At 48.9% G+C, this 12875-nt stretch overlaps 1 protein-coding gene across 3 annotated transcripts in view; it reads right to left on the bottom strand.

Moving 5' to 3' along the window:
- The window catches only part of NOXA1 (NADPH oxidase activator 1), a 43895-nt gene that overhangs the window by 15739 nt on the left and 15281 nt on the right, over positions 1-12875 (bottom strand). For 2 of the 3 annotated variants that reach the window (XM_050926517.1, XM_050926519.1), the window contains 2 exons: positions 10738-10846; positions 2407-2541 (listed from right to left, as the gene is read on the bottom strand). In XM_050926517.1, the coding sequence (XP_050782474.1) occupies positions 2407-2541; positions 10738-10846 (244 nt within the window). The remainder of the gene's footprint in view (positions 1-2406; positions 2542-10737; positions 10847-12875) is intronic. The other variant, XM_050926518.1, reaches the window with a different exon arrangement.

Raw genomic sequence — 12875 nt, 5'->3', positions numbered from 1 at the left:
TGGGATGGAGAGGGAGTCTGAGCTGCCAGCAGCCGGCAGCCCAGGGGTTCCGCTGGGTCAGCGCGCCGCCGCTGGCAGCCCAGGGGGTCCTCTGGGTCAGTGCGCCGCTGGCGCAGCCGGCAGCCCAGGGGGTTCCACTGCGCAGTCGTGCCTGGAGAGGATGCGGAGCAGAGGTGAGCTGGGGTGGGAAGGTACCACAGGGCTCCTCGGGCCAGGGGGTGGGGAGCTGCCGCTGGGTGTGGGGAGCTGCCACGGGGGCGGGATGCACACTTCAGGGCGGGGGGGCAGGGAGCTGCTGCAGGGCTGGGGGGGCGCAAGCTGGAAGTTTGGCCTAGGGCGCGAAACTTCCTTGCAATGACCCTGTTCGGCAGTGCGACGGGAGCAGAACCAGAAGCTCCTGCGTGCCCCATGGGGAGCACACAAAATGCCGCCCTTCGAATTCTGCATAGGGCGCCAGAAACCCTGGTGCCGCTTCTGGATACAGAGTTCCATTCAACAGGGTTTTTAAAAGCATTTTATAGGGAAGAACATCACGGTGTTTTAGAACAGCAGTTCTCAAAGCTGGTCTGGCGCTTGTTCAGGGGAAGCCCCTGGCAGGCCAGGCCGATGTGTTTACCTGCTGCGTCCGCAGGTGCGGCCGATCGTGGCTCCCACTGGCTGCAATTCACCACTCCAGGCCAGTGGGGGCTGCAGGAAGGGCGGCCAGCACATCCTTCAGCCCACGCCACTTCCTGCAGCCCTCATGGGCCTGGAGTGGCGAACCACGGCCAGTGGGAGCCACAATCGGCCGAACCTGTGGACACGGCAGGTAAACACACTGACCCGGCTCACCAGGGGCTTTCCCTGAACGAGCGCCAGACCAGCTTTGAGAACCACTGCTTTAGAACATAAGCAGATTCCTAACTGGCAGCAGCTATGAAGAAACTTCCCCTATGACCAGATTATTCCATAACTGTCCACTATGGTGTTACTTTCCCCTTCCTCTGAAGCAGCTGGTAGTGATGGAGACAGGATACTAAAGTAGCTGGACATTTGCTCTGACAGGCTATGACAACTTCTATGCTCTGAAGGGAAAGGCACTGTAGGCAGGTGGCAGGTGGGAGCAGACAAAACAGCTGGAACACCCCAATCTTTGGAGTGCTTATAGCCCAGGTGGAGACTTTTTAACCTGGGCCCTATGAAATGTATCCCCAGGACTCAAATCCCCAGGGTTTAACCCTTTATAGTTAAGGCTAAGATTTTGTCACAGATATTGTTAGTAATAGTCATGGACAGGTCATAGGCAAAAGAGAAAAATTCATGGAAGCCCTGACCTGTTCCTGGCTTTTACTAAAGATATCCCTGACAAAATGGGGATCTGCAGGTCCCCCCCTTGCCTGAAGCAGGGCAGCTGCACAGGAGCTAGGAGCTGCCTGCAGCAGCTGGGGGCTGTGGGGTACCCCGCCGCCTGCAGCTCCAGGGGCCCACGGTGGTCAGGGAATAGGGGGTTCCCCTGCTGCCCAAGGGCTTGGGGGTTCTCCTGCCTCCAGCAGCTCCGTGAGCCCCACCACCCATAGCAACTGGGAGCTCGGGAGTTTCCCCACCACCCACAGCGGCCGGGAGTTCAAGGGTTTCCCTGCCGCCACTGCAGCTGGGAGCTGCAGGATCCCTCTGCTTCCTGCAGCTCCAGGGGCCCATGGTGGCCGGGCGCCCCGGGCGTTCTCCCTCCGCCCATGGTGGCCGGGAGCTCCGGGAGTTCTCCCACCGCCCATGGTGGCCGGGAGCCCCGGGAGTTCTCCCACCGCCCATGGTGGCCGGGAGCCCCGGGAGTTCTCCCACCGCCCATGGTGGCCGGGAGCCCCGGGAGTTCTCCCACCGCCCATGGTGGCCGGGAGCCCCGGGAGTTCTCCCACCGCCCATGGTGGCCGGGAGCCCCGGGAGTTCTCCCACCGCCCATGGTGGCCGGGAGCCCCGGGAGTTCTCCCACCGCCCATGGTGGCCGGGAGCCCCGGGAGTTCTCCCACCGCCCATGGTGGCCGGGAGCTCCGGGAGTTCTCCCACCGCCCATGGTGGCCGGGAGCTCCGGGAGTTCTCCCACCGCCCATGGTGGCCGGGAGCTCCGGGAGTTCTCCCACCGCCCATGGTGGCCGGGAGCTCCGGGAGTTCTCCCACCCCCCATGGTGGCCGGGAGCTCCGGGAGTTCTCCCACCGCCCATGGTGGCCGGGAGCTCTGGGGTTCCCCCTCCACCAGTGACAGCTTCGAGCTCTGGGAGCTGCCAGAGGTGGTGGGGGTACCCCATAGCTCCCTGCCTCTGAGGACTGCAGGGGATCCTGCAGCTCCCAACCACCAGTCACTGGAAGTCATGGATTCTGTGACCGACGCAACCTCCATGACTAAATTGTAACCTTATTTATAGTCAGTCTCACCTGCACCCAGTCAAGGGCAACATCCAGGCTTGTGGTTCTTCCTTCAGGCCTCTGTCTGATAGCCTCCTCCAGGGTTATTCTAGCTTCCTGCCACAGCCCAAGTTGGCACTGCACTGCTGCAGTATTGTACAGCACCTAAAACCGGCAGTAAGGGGATGAGACTCTCACCAGCAACTCAAGGGAATCAAAGCAATGGGAAGTTCACTGAAGCCAACCAAGTGCAGAAACCCAAGTGAAACAGAAAGGCGTGTCCAGAGCATCACAGACACAGCAACCAGCTCAGCCTTTCCTCTGCTGTTGATCACAGGGATGCTGCTGAGAGAGCTATCTTACAAAACTTCACGTACGGAGGTCAGAGAAAATAAACACTGTGCTTCATAAAGCGATGCTGCTAGGCTGCATACCGCAGGCTCAGAGCCTTTGGGGCAGATCAGGACTAGCCAGCAGGGTGCTGGAAGCAAAGAGGTACATGGGGCACAAAAGAGGAAGTGTTCTCAAAGGAGGATCATCTCTGACAACATATGAGGCACTGTAGGTTAGTCCCTCTCTAGGCACCAGTGGCTCTAACATTTTCCCTGTGCACGTTTCCTGGATTTCTGCCAGCGTGTATCCTGCTGCTGTGATACTCTTGTTCTGTGGCAGGGGTAGGCAAGCTCTGACACGCGTGCCAAAGGCAGCATGTGAGCTGATTTTCAGTGGCAGTCACACTGCCCAGGTCCTTGCCACCGATCTGGGGGCCTCTGCATTTTAATTTAATTTTAAATGAAGCTTCTTAAACATTTTAAAAACCTTATTTACTTTACATACAACAATAGTTTAGTTATATATTATAGACTTGTGGAAAGAGACCTTCTAAAAAACATTAAAATGTAGTACTGGCACGCAAAACCTTAAATTAGAGTGAATAAATGAAGACTCAGGACAGCTCTTCTGAAAGGTTGCTGACCCCTATCTGTGGCATACACTGTGCTCAACGACAGCACATTCACTAGCCACACTCTGGGAGGAAAAGCAGTAGGGAGTCACATGGACAGATATGTGCTCTTCTACAGAGTTCAGACAATAGCCAGGCAATTTAGTATGAGGATCCACCAAGTCTTGAATGCTGGCTGGAAGAGGCTGGCCCAGATGTGCTAAGCTTGGTCCAGATGTCAATAGCCAGATGTTATATGGGGTGCCTGTAGCATTCCTGCAGCTCTCTCTGACCTCAAAACCCAACGCTTTTCAGGAAAGCTCTCCCCAGATCCCACGTGTTATTAACATGGCAAGTTAGACCTGCACACACATGTACAATGAGCAGCAGAGCATGTAGCACATACACAGTTAGCAGCGCTATAATGGAACACACCTGGCCCAGTTATCATATGTGGGCTTCGTAACAAAGTGGCCAATGCCCACATTTAGTGCTCAAATCAACCTCTAGGCTCATTAAATTGGCATTTACAAGCCCAAAAGGCAATGTAAGCATCCTAATGGGAGACCTGCAAGTAACTCTAAGATGCCCCCATTGAAAAGCTGGGCCCAGGATATAAAAAGTTAGGTCTGTGTCTGTGATTTGAAAGTAACCTTTGGGCTAGTGGAAATAAGCAGCATTAAGGAGGCCACAAGAATGAAGAGCATTACCTGCTTTCCCTAGGAGTGTGCATTGCTGGCAAACCTTGGGAGCAGCACTGGCTCCTGCCTCAATAGTTTACTGCCCATCCTCCTGATCAGAGATGAGAGACTGTAATGCTACTGTTCTTCTAATAGATAAAGAAAGAAGAAAAAAACATGGTGGAAAAGTTGATCAGAAGATCCCCCTCAGCTAGCTTTTAAGTTGAGGACAGAGCAGTGGCTTGTTGGACAGTGGCACCAAGGGGAATGGAGCTTGGGAGATGTCCGAGTGCAATGTTTTCCCCAAGAATTGAAATGGGGGGGTGTTCGAATTTACAGGGGGGAAGTCAGGGCCGATGAGGGGTGAGACCGCGAGGGTGAAGATGGGCTCTATGGCACCACAGTAAAAACGGAAAAATGTTTCATGACCATTTTATTAGATTTAACTCATGTTTTAAAATCACCACACAAATTAAAGTTGGCTACTCAAGCCTTCTATGAAGCACGACATCTACATCCTTCTTGGTTTCTTGTTATAATTTTGCACAATTCTGTTAATGAACTTCTTGAATGCAATGCATTCATCTTTGGTGGCTTCTCGTGTGTTCGGTACTTCCCTTCCTTCAATTGATATGCTCAGTAGTTCATTCACATGATCAGGCAGAAGACAACTTCTTTCAGAACATAAAATTCTATTCAATGATGAAAAAGAACGCTCAACTGTAGCTGTCGTGACTGGGAGTAGCAAGAGATTAATTCCTACTTCTTTCATCCCAGGAAACAGAACACAAAGATCGGGTTGAGCCACTAGTGATGATAAAAAATAAGTTGAAGTCAAATCTTCATTCATTTGTCGCATGATATTCCACTCTGTGTTCAAATTCTCTATTCTATCCTGAGCACATGGCAGCCCCATTGCTGGTAGTGCCTCGCTCCACTCAACTGTCGGTGTTTTATAGGACAGGGATCTGTAAAAGCTACGTAGAGGTTGAGTAGAATCTAATCTAATCCACCAGATTTCCTACTTAGATCCATCCCATCTTAGTAGATACTTTCCAAAGCCAGGAGTAATTTTAAGACAACAGCCAAGGATCGCTCATGAGAAAGCCAGCGGGTTTTCCCAGGTTGGACTAATTTGAACTTCAGTCCCAGTGTATCTTCTAAATTCTCCAAGATATTCAGTCTTTTTGGACTCTTGCTGTAAAAAGACTATAATGAAGGCATTAAATTTATAGCTTTTTTAATGTCTTTTGAAGAGTCTACAGTTCATACTAGCGCTAGTTGGAGTAGATGGCCTCTGCAGTGTGTATAGCAGAGATAAGGGTTACACTTTTCTCTGAGCAAAAAAATGATTGTGTGTTTGATGGAGCTGCAAACTTCTCTTCCAGCCATCTGTTTGGGGTCCAACTGACAAGCATTTAACTCTTCTAAGATGCGGGTTGTCACAGATGCAGCCGATGTGTCTTCTATAACTTGAACATCTAGAAATGCATCGACTGGCCGACCACTTACATCAGGATAACGTACACAATGACTTAATACTTGATGTCCATTTGCATTGGTGCATTCATCAGCCATGTATGCAAATTTTTTGAATGTGGTAAAAGTGTTCTTTACTTTTTCAACTGTTGAGTCTTTCACTGTTGCACCACATGCATCTAGCCAGTCAGTTGAGTTTCTTGCAGAAAGATAGTGAGCATTTGCTGGGCTTTTTCAGAACCAGTGTTCAACTTCAGGATGAACAAGTGACAATGCACTTAACATTGGCACGGGTGGCAAGTTTGTAGAAATTTTGGTGGTGCCCAGAACCTGCCCCCCCAACTCTGCCCCCCCAAACTCCACTCCCACCTGCCTAAGGCTCTGGGAGGGGGCTTGGCAGAGGGCATCTAGGGTGCAGATCCTGGGCTGGGGATTAGGGTGCAGGAGGGGTACAGGGTGCAGGCTTTGGGATGGAGTTTGGGTGCTGGGGGCAGGCTCTGGGCTGGGGCAGGGGGTGGGTGTGCAGGAGGGGGTGAGGGGTGCAGGCTTTGGGATGGAGTTTGGGTGCAGGCTCTGGGCTGGGGGTGGGGGCATAGGAAGGGGTGAGAGGTGCAGGCTCTGGGAGGGAGTTTGGGGGTAGGAAGGGGTGTGTGGGAAGGGGGAGGGGGTGCACCCTCTGGGAGGGAGTTTGGGGATAGGAGGGAGTGCAGGGGTGAGGGCTGTGGATGAGGGATTCATGATGCAGGAGGGGGCTCAGGGCTGGGGCTGAGGATTAGGGTGTGGGGGGAGGAGGGCTCTGGCTGGGGCTGGGGGATGAGGGGTTCATGATGCAGGAGGGGGCTCAGGGCTGAGGCAGAGGATTAGGGTGCGAGGGGATGAGGGTTCTGGCTACGGCTGGGGATTAGGGGTTCATGATGCAGGAGGGGGCTCAGGGCTAGGGCAGAGGGTTGGGGTGTGGGGTGAGGGCTGTGGGGCTGAGGATGAGAGGTTCATGCTGCGGGGATGCTCAGGGCTGGGGCAGAGTATTAAGGTGTCAGGCAGGGACGCGGCGAGACGGGGGGGGACACACAGGGGGAGGGGTGGCAGGTGGGGGCTGGGACCTGCTCCAGGCAGGGATGCGGCGGGGGGGGAGACCCACGGAGGACGGGGCCCAATCCAGGGAGGGCCAGGGTAGAGACCCAGCTCCAAATATTTCTGGAGCAGGGCACCCGGCCCTGAATATTCCTGGAGCCCGAGCACCACAAATGTATATAACCTGCCACCTATGCCTCCAGTTTGTAGAGTGTGGTATCTCTTGCTTAAGTAGAAAGTATGATGCCACAGCCATGTGTGTTCGCATGAACTGTGTTGTGTCTCCAGCATTCTTAACAGCTTCATTAACACTCACCAGTATTGTCCTTGGTAAGGAGTTCAGAGGTGCTTTCACATGAGTTCACCAACCAGGTTGGGGGCCAGAAGGCACCTTGCTTGTTCCTCCAGCTGCTCACTGTTCGCTCTGGCCACTGTTGTTCATTGTGCCACCATTCACTCCATCGCTCTGTTGCCAATGGCCCTGCGCTGTCACCTTCTGCTGCTACCTGCCACTGTGACCTCTGCGAGTTGGTCTCTTGAGGTTCCACCAGCTCTCAGTGATTTCAGCTGAGCTCTCAGTGGGGGAACCTCGCTGCTAGTGCAGACTGGGCCGTCTCTTCCACAGAAACACTGTCCCACAGCAGCATTAAGCACTTGGACCTGATTATCAGTGATTTCAGCTGTAGTGGTCACTTAACAAAACAAAAGACTATCTGTGGAGCCTAATCAGCTCTGTCTTTAAACAGTGGAGAGGAGCAGGTCAAACAGTACTTGTGACCCAGGCAGACCATCAAGCAAAACGCCTGCCCCCATCCTCTCGCTTGATGCCCTCAATCAGCACAGGCTAAGTACAGTTCTACTGCCCTTTACTCATACAATAAGAACAACAACATTCATTACATTCCAACCCCGCATTCAAGTGGTCTGTAACCCAACCCCAGCCAAAATCTATCACTTTGGCAACACAGCACTGTTCACTGGATACCTAGGTAGATTAGGTGTGAATGTAAATACAATCTGGTCCTGAAGCCTTTCCCCCTCAGCTCATCACTAGCTGTCAGGGAGAGCTTATTTAGAACTTGCTTACAAATCATCATTTGAAATGATTATGTTGGCCAGCATCACCGAAATGAATGTACTGACATTGTCATAAAAAACAACAGCTGTATAAGGAAGCTAGTCTATTTTCAGACTTTTCAAATCTATTATATTTTTTCAGATACACATATTTTATCATACACTTTATATGCTTTTAAAGTGTATATTAATGTTTCAATTTCAATTCAAATTTCCAAACAATCACTAAATTGGCAACACTACTTGTAAATAGTTCACAAAACGGGGTGGGGGTGGGAGGGAGGATTCAGGGCAGTTATAGGGAAATCCCTGTCTGAGTGGCAGATGCTGGAGCAGTGAATTGATGTGAGGAAGATAAGCACATAACATGAGATGGGCCACGGTCTTCCGGTGAGATCATAGGACTAGGAGCCAGAAGAACTAAGTCCTATTCCTCATTGTTATTGTCACATGGATAATAATAGCTATGCACCTCACAGAGGTGTTGTGGGAATTAATTAGGGCTAAACTATGGTCTAATGGATTTCAGTGGTAAAACTCTCATTAGCTTGTGTGGGACCTGGGTTTAGCCTTTATTTTTATAAAGATCTTTGAGATACTCACATGAAAACAGATCATTAGAGCATTAATCACAAATGATGATTTATCACCACCATTCCCATTGGAGGGGACATACATGTGTGCTGATGGTAAAATCCTCCAATGGGATTTTGTTTTCATTTTTTGCAAAATGTGAAAACTTTTCAGAGGACATTAGAGGGTCAACATGGTGTGAATACACCTCTTGATATCTTCTAAAGAATGCTTCATGAATAAATGTTTGTGCTTGCCAGTGTGTGCACCAATCCCATTCCCCCAGCCACCCTTCAGATCACGTGCTTGGGGCCCTGCACTTTCAAAAGGTATACCCCTTGTTTTCAAAGGCATGACAACAGAGTGGAAGGAAATGCAGGGAGAGATCCATAAAGTCACACTGCTGCTGTATAGAAGCTTTAGCACATTGCACTTAAAGGAGCACATGCATGAATAAAGTTGCCTGACAGGTTCTGGGACCTGTCTGACTGGAGACACACAATGCCTCTTTTCATATTTAGGGGTCTAAGTATTAAACTATCTCTTTTTTCTACCTGATTTTCAGTGTATCCAAAAAGACTCAGGACACAGGAAACAAAGTAATGTAAAGACTAGTTAAAAATATGCCCCGTACAACAGCTGCATCTGTGTTTAAAATGTCTTCACTTCTCAAAACCCCTTTGTCACACAGACTGCACTAGTCTGTGACCACTGTCCCTTAATTCCTCAGAGAGGCGTAAACAGGAATTCACTGTGCATGAGCTGGGGGAACTCGCAACAACCCATCACATCTGACACATGGGATAGAATCCCCAATATATACACTGAGTAAAGAACAGACACAGACATTAAGATTATTTCCAGTGTTGTATAAATTGTCTTTCTTTTATATGGTGCAGCAATAATTTTTGTTGTGTTTACATTTATAATAATTGGACAGAAGACGGGGAGTTTAAAAAAATGTGCCCAATAACATTACCAGTTGCAGACGAGGCCTTGTAAACTACCACTTGGGATTTGTTCAAAATTTGCATTCTTAGGACCCTGTCTTCCAGTTAGGTCCATGGGATGTGTGAAGAAATGGGAATTTTCTGTCCTATCCTTAGGAATTTATGTGTGCCTCCGTTTCCTTCTATACTTTGCATTGCTACCTTGTGGGTGCAAAAGGGTTAACAGCGCTTCTGGAACAACTCAGGAGTTATGAGGTATGTGTTCCACTTTGCTGGGCTGGGTCATTAAAGAACAGGTTGAAACTAATCCAGGTCAATAGAGGATGTGAAGAGACAATGAGACCCCCACCCCCACCTGAAGACTGAATGGCTGACACCTCATAGAAGGAACTCCGCCCCTCAGGCAGAACATGTGAACTCAGCTGGAGAACAAAGGCAAAAAGGTGTCAGGTGGCTGGAATAAGGGCTGCCATGTAGAGGGACTCAGCAGCTCTCATATGGAATGAAGGCAAAGAACTGGAGCCAGAACTGGAGTTGAAAACAGCTTTCATTGCATTGGCGCGGCCAGGACAGACTATGCCTTAACTTTTACTTTCCTGTTCCTAGGTTACTAAGAACTCTCCGATTCTGTAGCCAGGTGATTAATAAATTGTTACCTTGTTTTGAAAAGGATGCCTGTGTTGCTGCAAGTACTCACTGTGAGCCTTGCGCTCTGACTGGCTACAGTGCCAGCCTGTAGGGTTTCCAATTTTGGTTGGATGTATTCCTGGAAGTCTCATCATATGACATAATCTTTAATTAAAGATTAATCTTTCATTCCTGGAGACTCCAGGACAACCCTGGAGGGTTGGCAAACTTACCAGCCTCCTGTAGGCATCTGGCTTGGCTGGATTTGCTGCAGATAGCCATGGAAAGAGACAGGGACCACTGAGAGACTACAGCCTGCCCTGTGGAACTGTGTGGTTCCCTGGGGCCCAGACTACTAAAGGGTCACTTCCAAGGGGTGGGTTACAGCGTGGGGCATAGACCAGCCCTGTGAATCCGGGGCAGGTGGACCTGTGATAAGCAGCAGTTAATGTGACATTTCTGTGTACAGGAACATGGATATGTGGTTTTTGTTCACGCTTCCATTCTCAAAATTTATGCACAACACTGGTATTGGTCTCAAGGGGTCTCTACAGAGACCTCAGTCTGGCCAAAGACAGCATCTTTAGCTCATTGCAACACTGATATGGATTCTACTGGGATTATATTTAAGGAAAAACCCATGCCTCTCAGGAACTACTCTCTACTCCTTAACTGGATTAACTGCAACTCAACAATCTCACTCTCTCAATATAAAAATATTGTTTGAATTTTGGAATTAGACCACTTTCTCCCAGTTTTCCCAAGCTAGCAGGTAAGCTCCAGAGCAGTGCTAATATTCTGCAAGTTGGACTGGCAGCACACTGATATCCTCATATACATCTGGACATCAGGGTTTTACGGTCAAACATGGAAATTATGATGGACACAGCTTGGAAAGCATCTCGTTGGCTTTCCATTGCTGATAAGTAAAGACCTCTCTCCTACCCACCCACACACTCACCTCCCAGGCACAGAGCACGTGCCTTAGTCCCAGTTGTTTGTAGTCAATGAAAGGGTTATTTCTCAGGTGAGTGAGGGCCATGCTGAAGTCATACAGAGCTTCTTCATACCTGCAGTGCACAAGGATAGAGATGAAGATGAGAACTGAATCCCCAAATTTGCAGGGAAAAGTATCAAGCTCAGGAACCAGACAAACAAAGAGGATTCTTCTCTTCCCAGCAGCCTGGGTTAGAGGAAGCTTCACTGGAGAAACATGTGGAATCCCTAAATGTAGACTATTGTTTCCCTTTCCTCCATGATGATCTGGTCTTATCCCACTGTCTGAGTCTGTTAACTTTTGACATCCAAAATGCTGTCATGATACTGAGGAGATGGGAGAAAGTGGAAAGACTAACACTTCCTTGCTAACTGTAGAAACTTCACATTATGCTCCAATTATGGGAATTGGGATCCCTTGCAATTTTATCCTAGCTAGTGTCCTTGCAGAAATTTAAGAGAAAAAGAAAGTGCTGAAGGGTAATGCTGATATTGGACAACAATTCCCAACTAAAGGGGAAAGGACTCAAAAAAACCTGCGGCTGGCCTGTGCCAGTTGTCTTGGATTCTGGCCTGTTTAACTGTAGTGTAGACTTATAGGCTAGGAGTGGACCCTGGTCTCCGGGGCCCTGTGGGATGGAAGGGTCCCAGAGCTCAGGTTGTAGGCCAAACCCAGAAGTCTATGCAGCAATGGAACAGCACTGCAGGCCAAGCCCCATGAGCCTGAGTCATAGAATATCAGGTTTCAAAATCAGAGGGGTAGCTGTGTTAGTCTGGATCTGTAAAAGCAGCACAGGATTCTTTGCTGCTTTTACAGGTTTCAAAAGGACCTCAGGAGATTATCTAGTCCAACTCCCTGCTCAAAGTAGGACCACCTCCCTAACAGATTTTTGCCCCAGATCACTAAGTGGCCTGCTGAAGGATTGAGCTCACAACCCTTGGTTTAGCAGGCCAATGCTCAAACCACTGAGCTATCCCTCCCCCAAGCACCAGCTGGGGGTTTGTCTTTGCTGTGTAGACAAACCCTGACAATCAGTCTTTTCTGAACAATGTATGTATAAATACAGAGGAACTCCGCTGACTACAAGTGGAATTGCTCTGAATTAGAGCTGTGCAAAGGATGGACGTTCTGCCTGGAGAATGAATTCCAGAGTTCTAAATTTGTCTTCATTCCAAATTTGAAAAATGTGAAGTTCTCTGCAAAGAAATTTTTGTTTCATTTCAAGTTGCTGAAAACATTTAATTTCTATACAGAATTTAAAAAAATCAAAATGAATAGTCTTTTTAAAATGAAGAATTGAAATGTTTTGTTTTGACATTGTCTAAACCTTTCCCCCTTGTCTTCCTAAATGAACTTCTCAATGGAACGGTACATTCTAACAGAATATGATTCCACTGACGTTCCTCCAACCAGCTCTACTCTGAATTTACCCTGTGTTGTTTAGAGCAGAATTTGGCTTAGCCATTTTGACTGACAAGAATGGCAATGGTCACCCTCCCTCAACAAAGGGGAGTGGCCACAGAGACACAAAGGTCATCCAATGGGAACAACTAAAATCATAATAGGGACGAGGGGAAGGGGAGTGAGGTATGTGTTGCTAGGAGCCCAGATGCCGGCTCATGCCAAGGCCCCAGGCCTCACTGACAGATGCACAGCTGGAAACCAGTCTAACTCACCTGTGTATTAGTATTGTTAAAATACGACTTAGATTTGTAAGAATGTGTTTATTGTTTGGACTTTATGAAGACTTGTAGGATGCTGTATGTATTAATCTTACTTACAACATCTGTACCCCGTAAGGGTATATAAGATTGTATGAGGTGTTTGCATTGTAATCATCTGTAATTGTGCAAATCATCAAACAGAAAGGAGCATTAATTAATGTAGAAATACTGGCTTCCTACAGAACGTGTTAGGTCCTGCCCACCAAGAAGACCCACAAAGGAGCCATTGTGAAACTGTCACACTGTCTGGAGTGGCTCATGACTGTGAGTGCCTACCTCAGGATAGACTGTCAGAAAACAAGAGCAGACACCCCAAACCGGTGGTACGGTCTATAATTACATTTCCCCAAGCCAGTAACAAATGTGAACTCCTGGATC

The sequence above is a fragment of the Gopherus flavomarginatus genome, chromosome 17 (assembly GCF_025201925.1).
Source record: "Gopherus flavomarginatus isolate rGopFla2 chromosome 17, rGopFla2.mat.asm, whole genome shotgun sequence".
In the NCBI taxonomy this organism is placed as follows: Eukaryota; Metazoa; Chordata; order Testudines; family Testudinidae; genus Gopherus; species Gopherus flavomarginatus.
The sequence above is the reverse complement of the archived record's forward strand: the minus strand, read 5'-3'. Positions and strand labels throughout refer to the sequence as shown.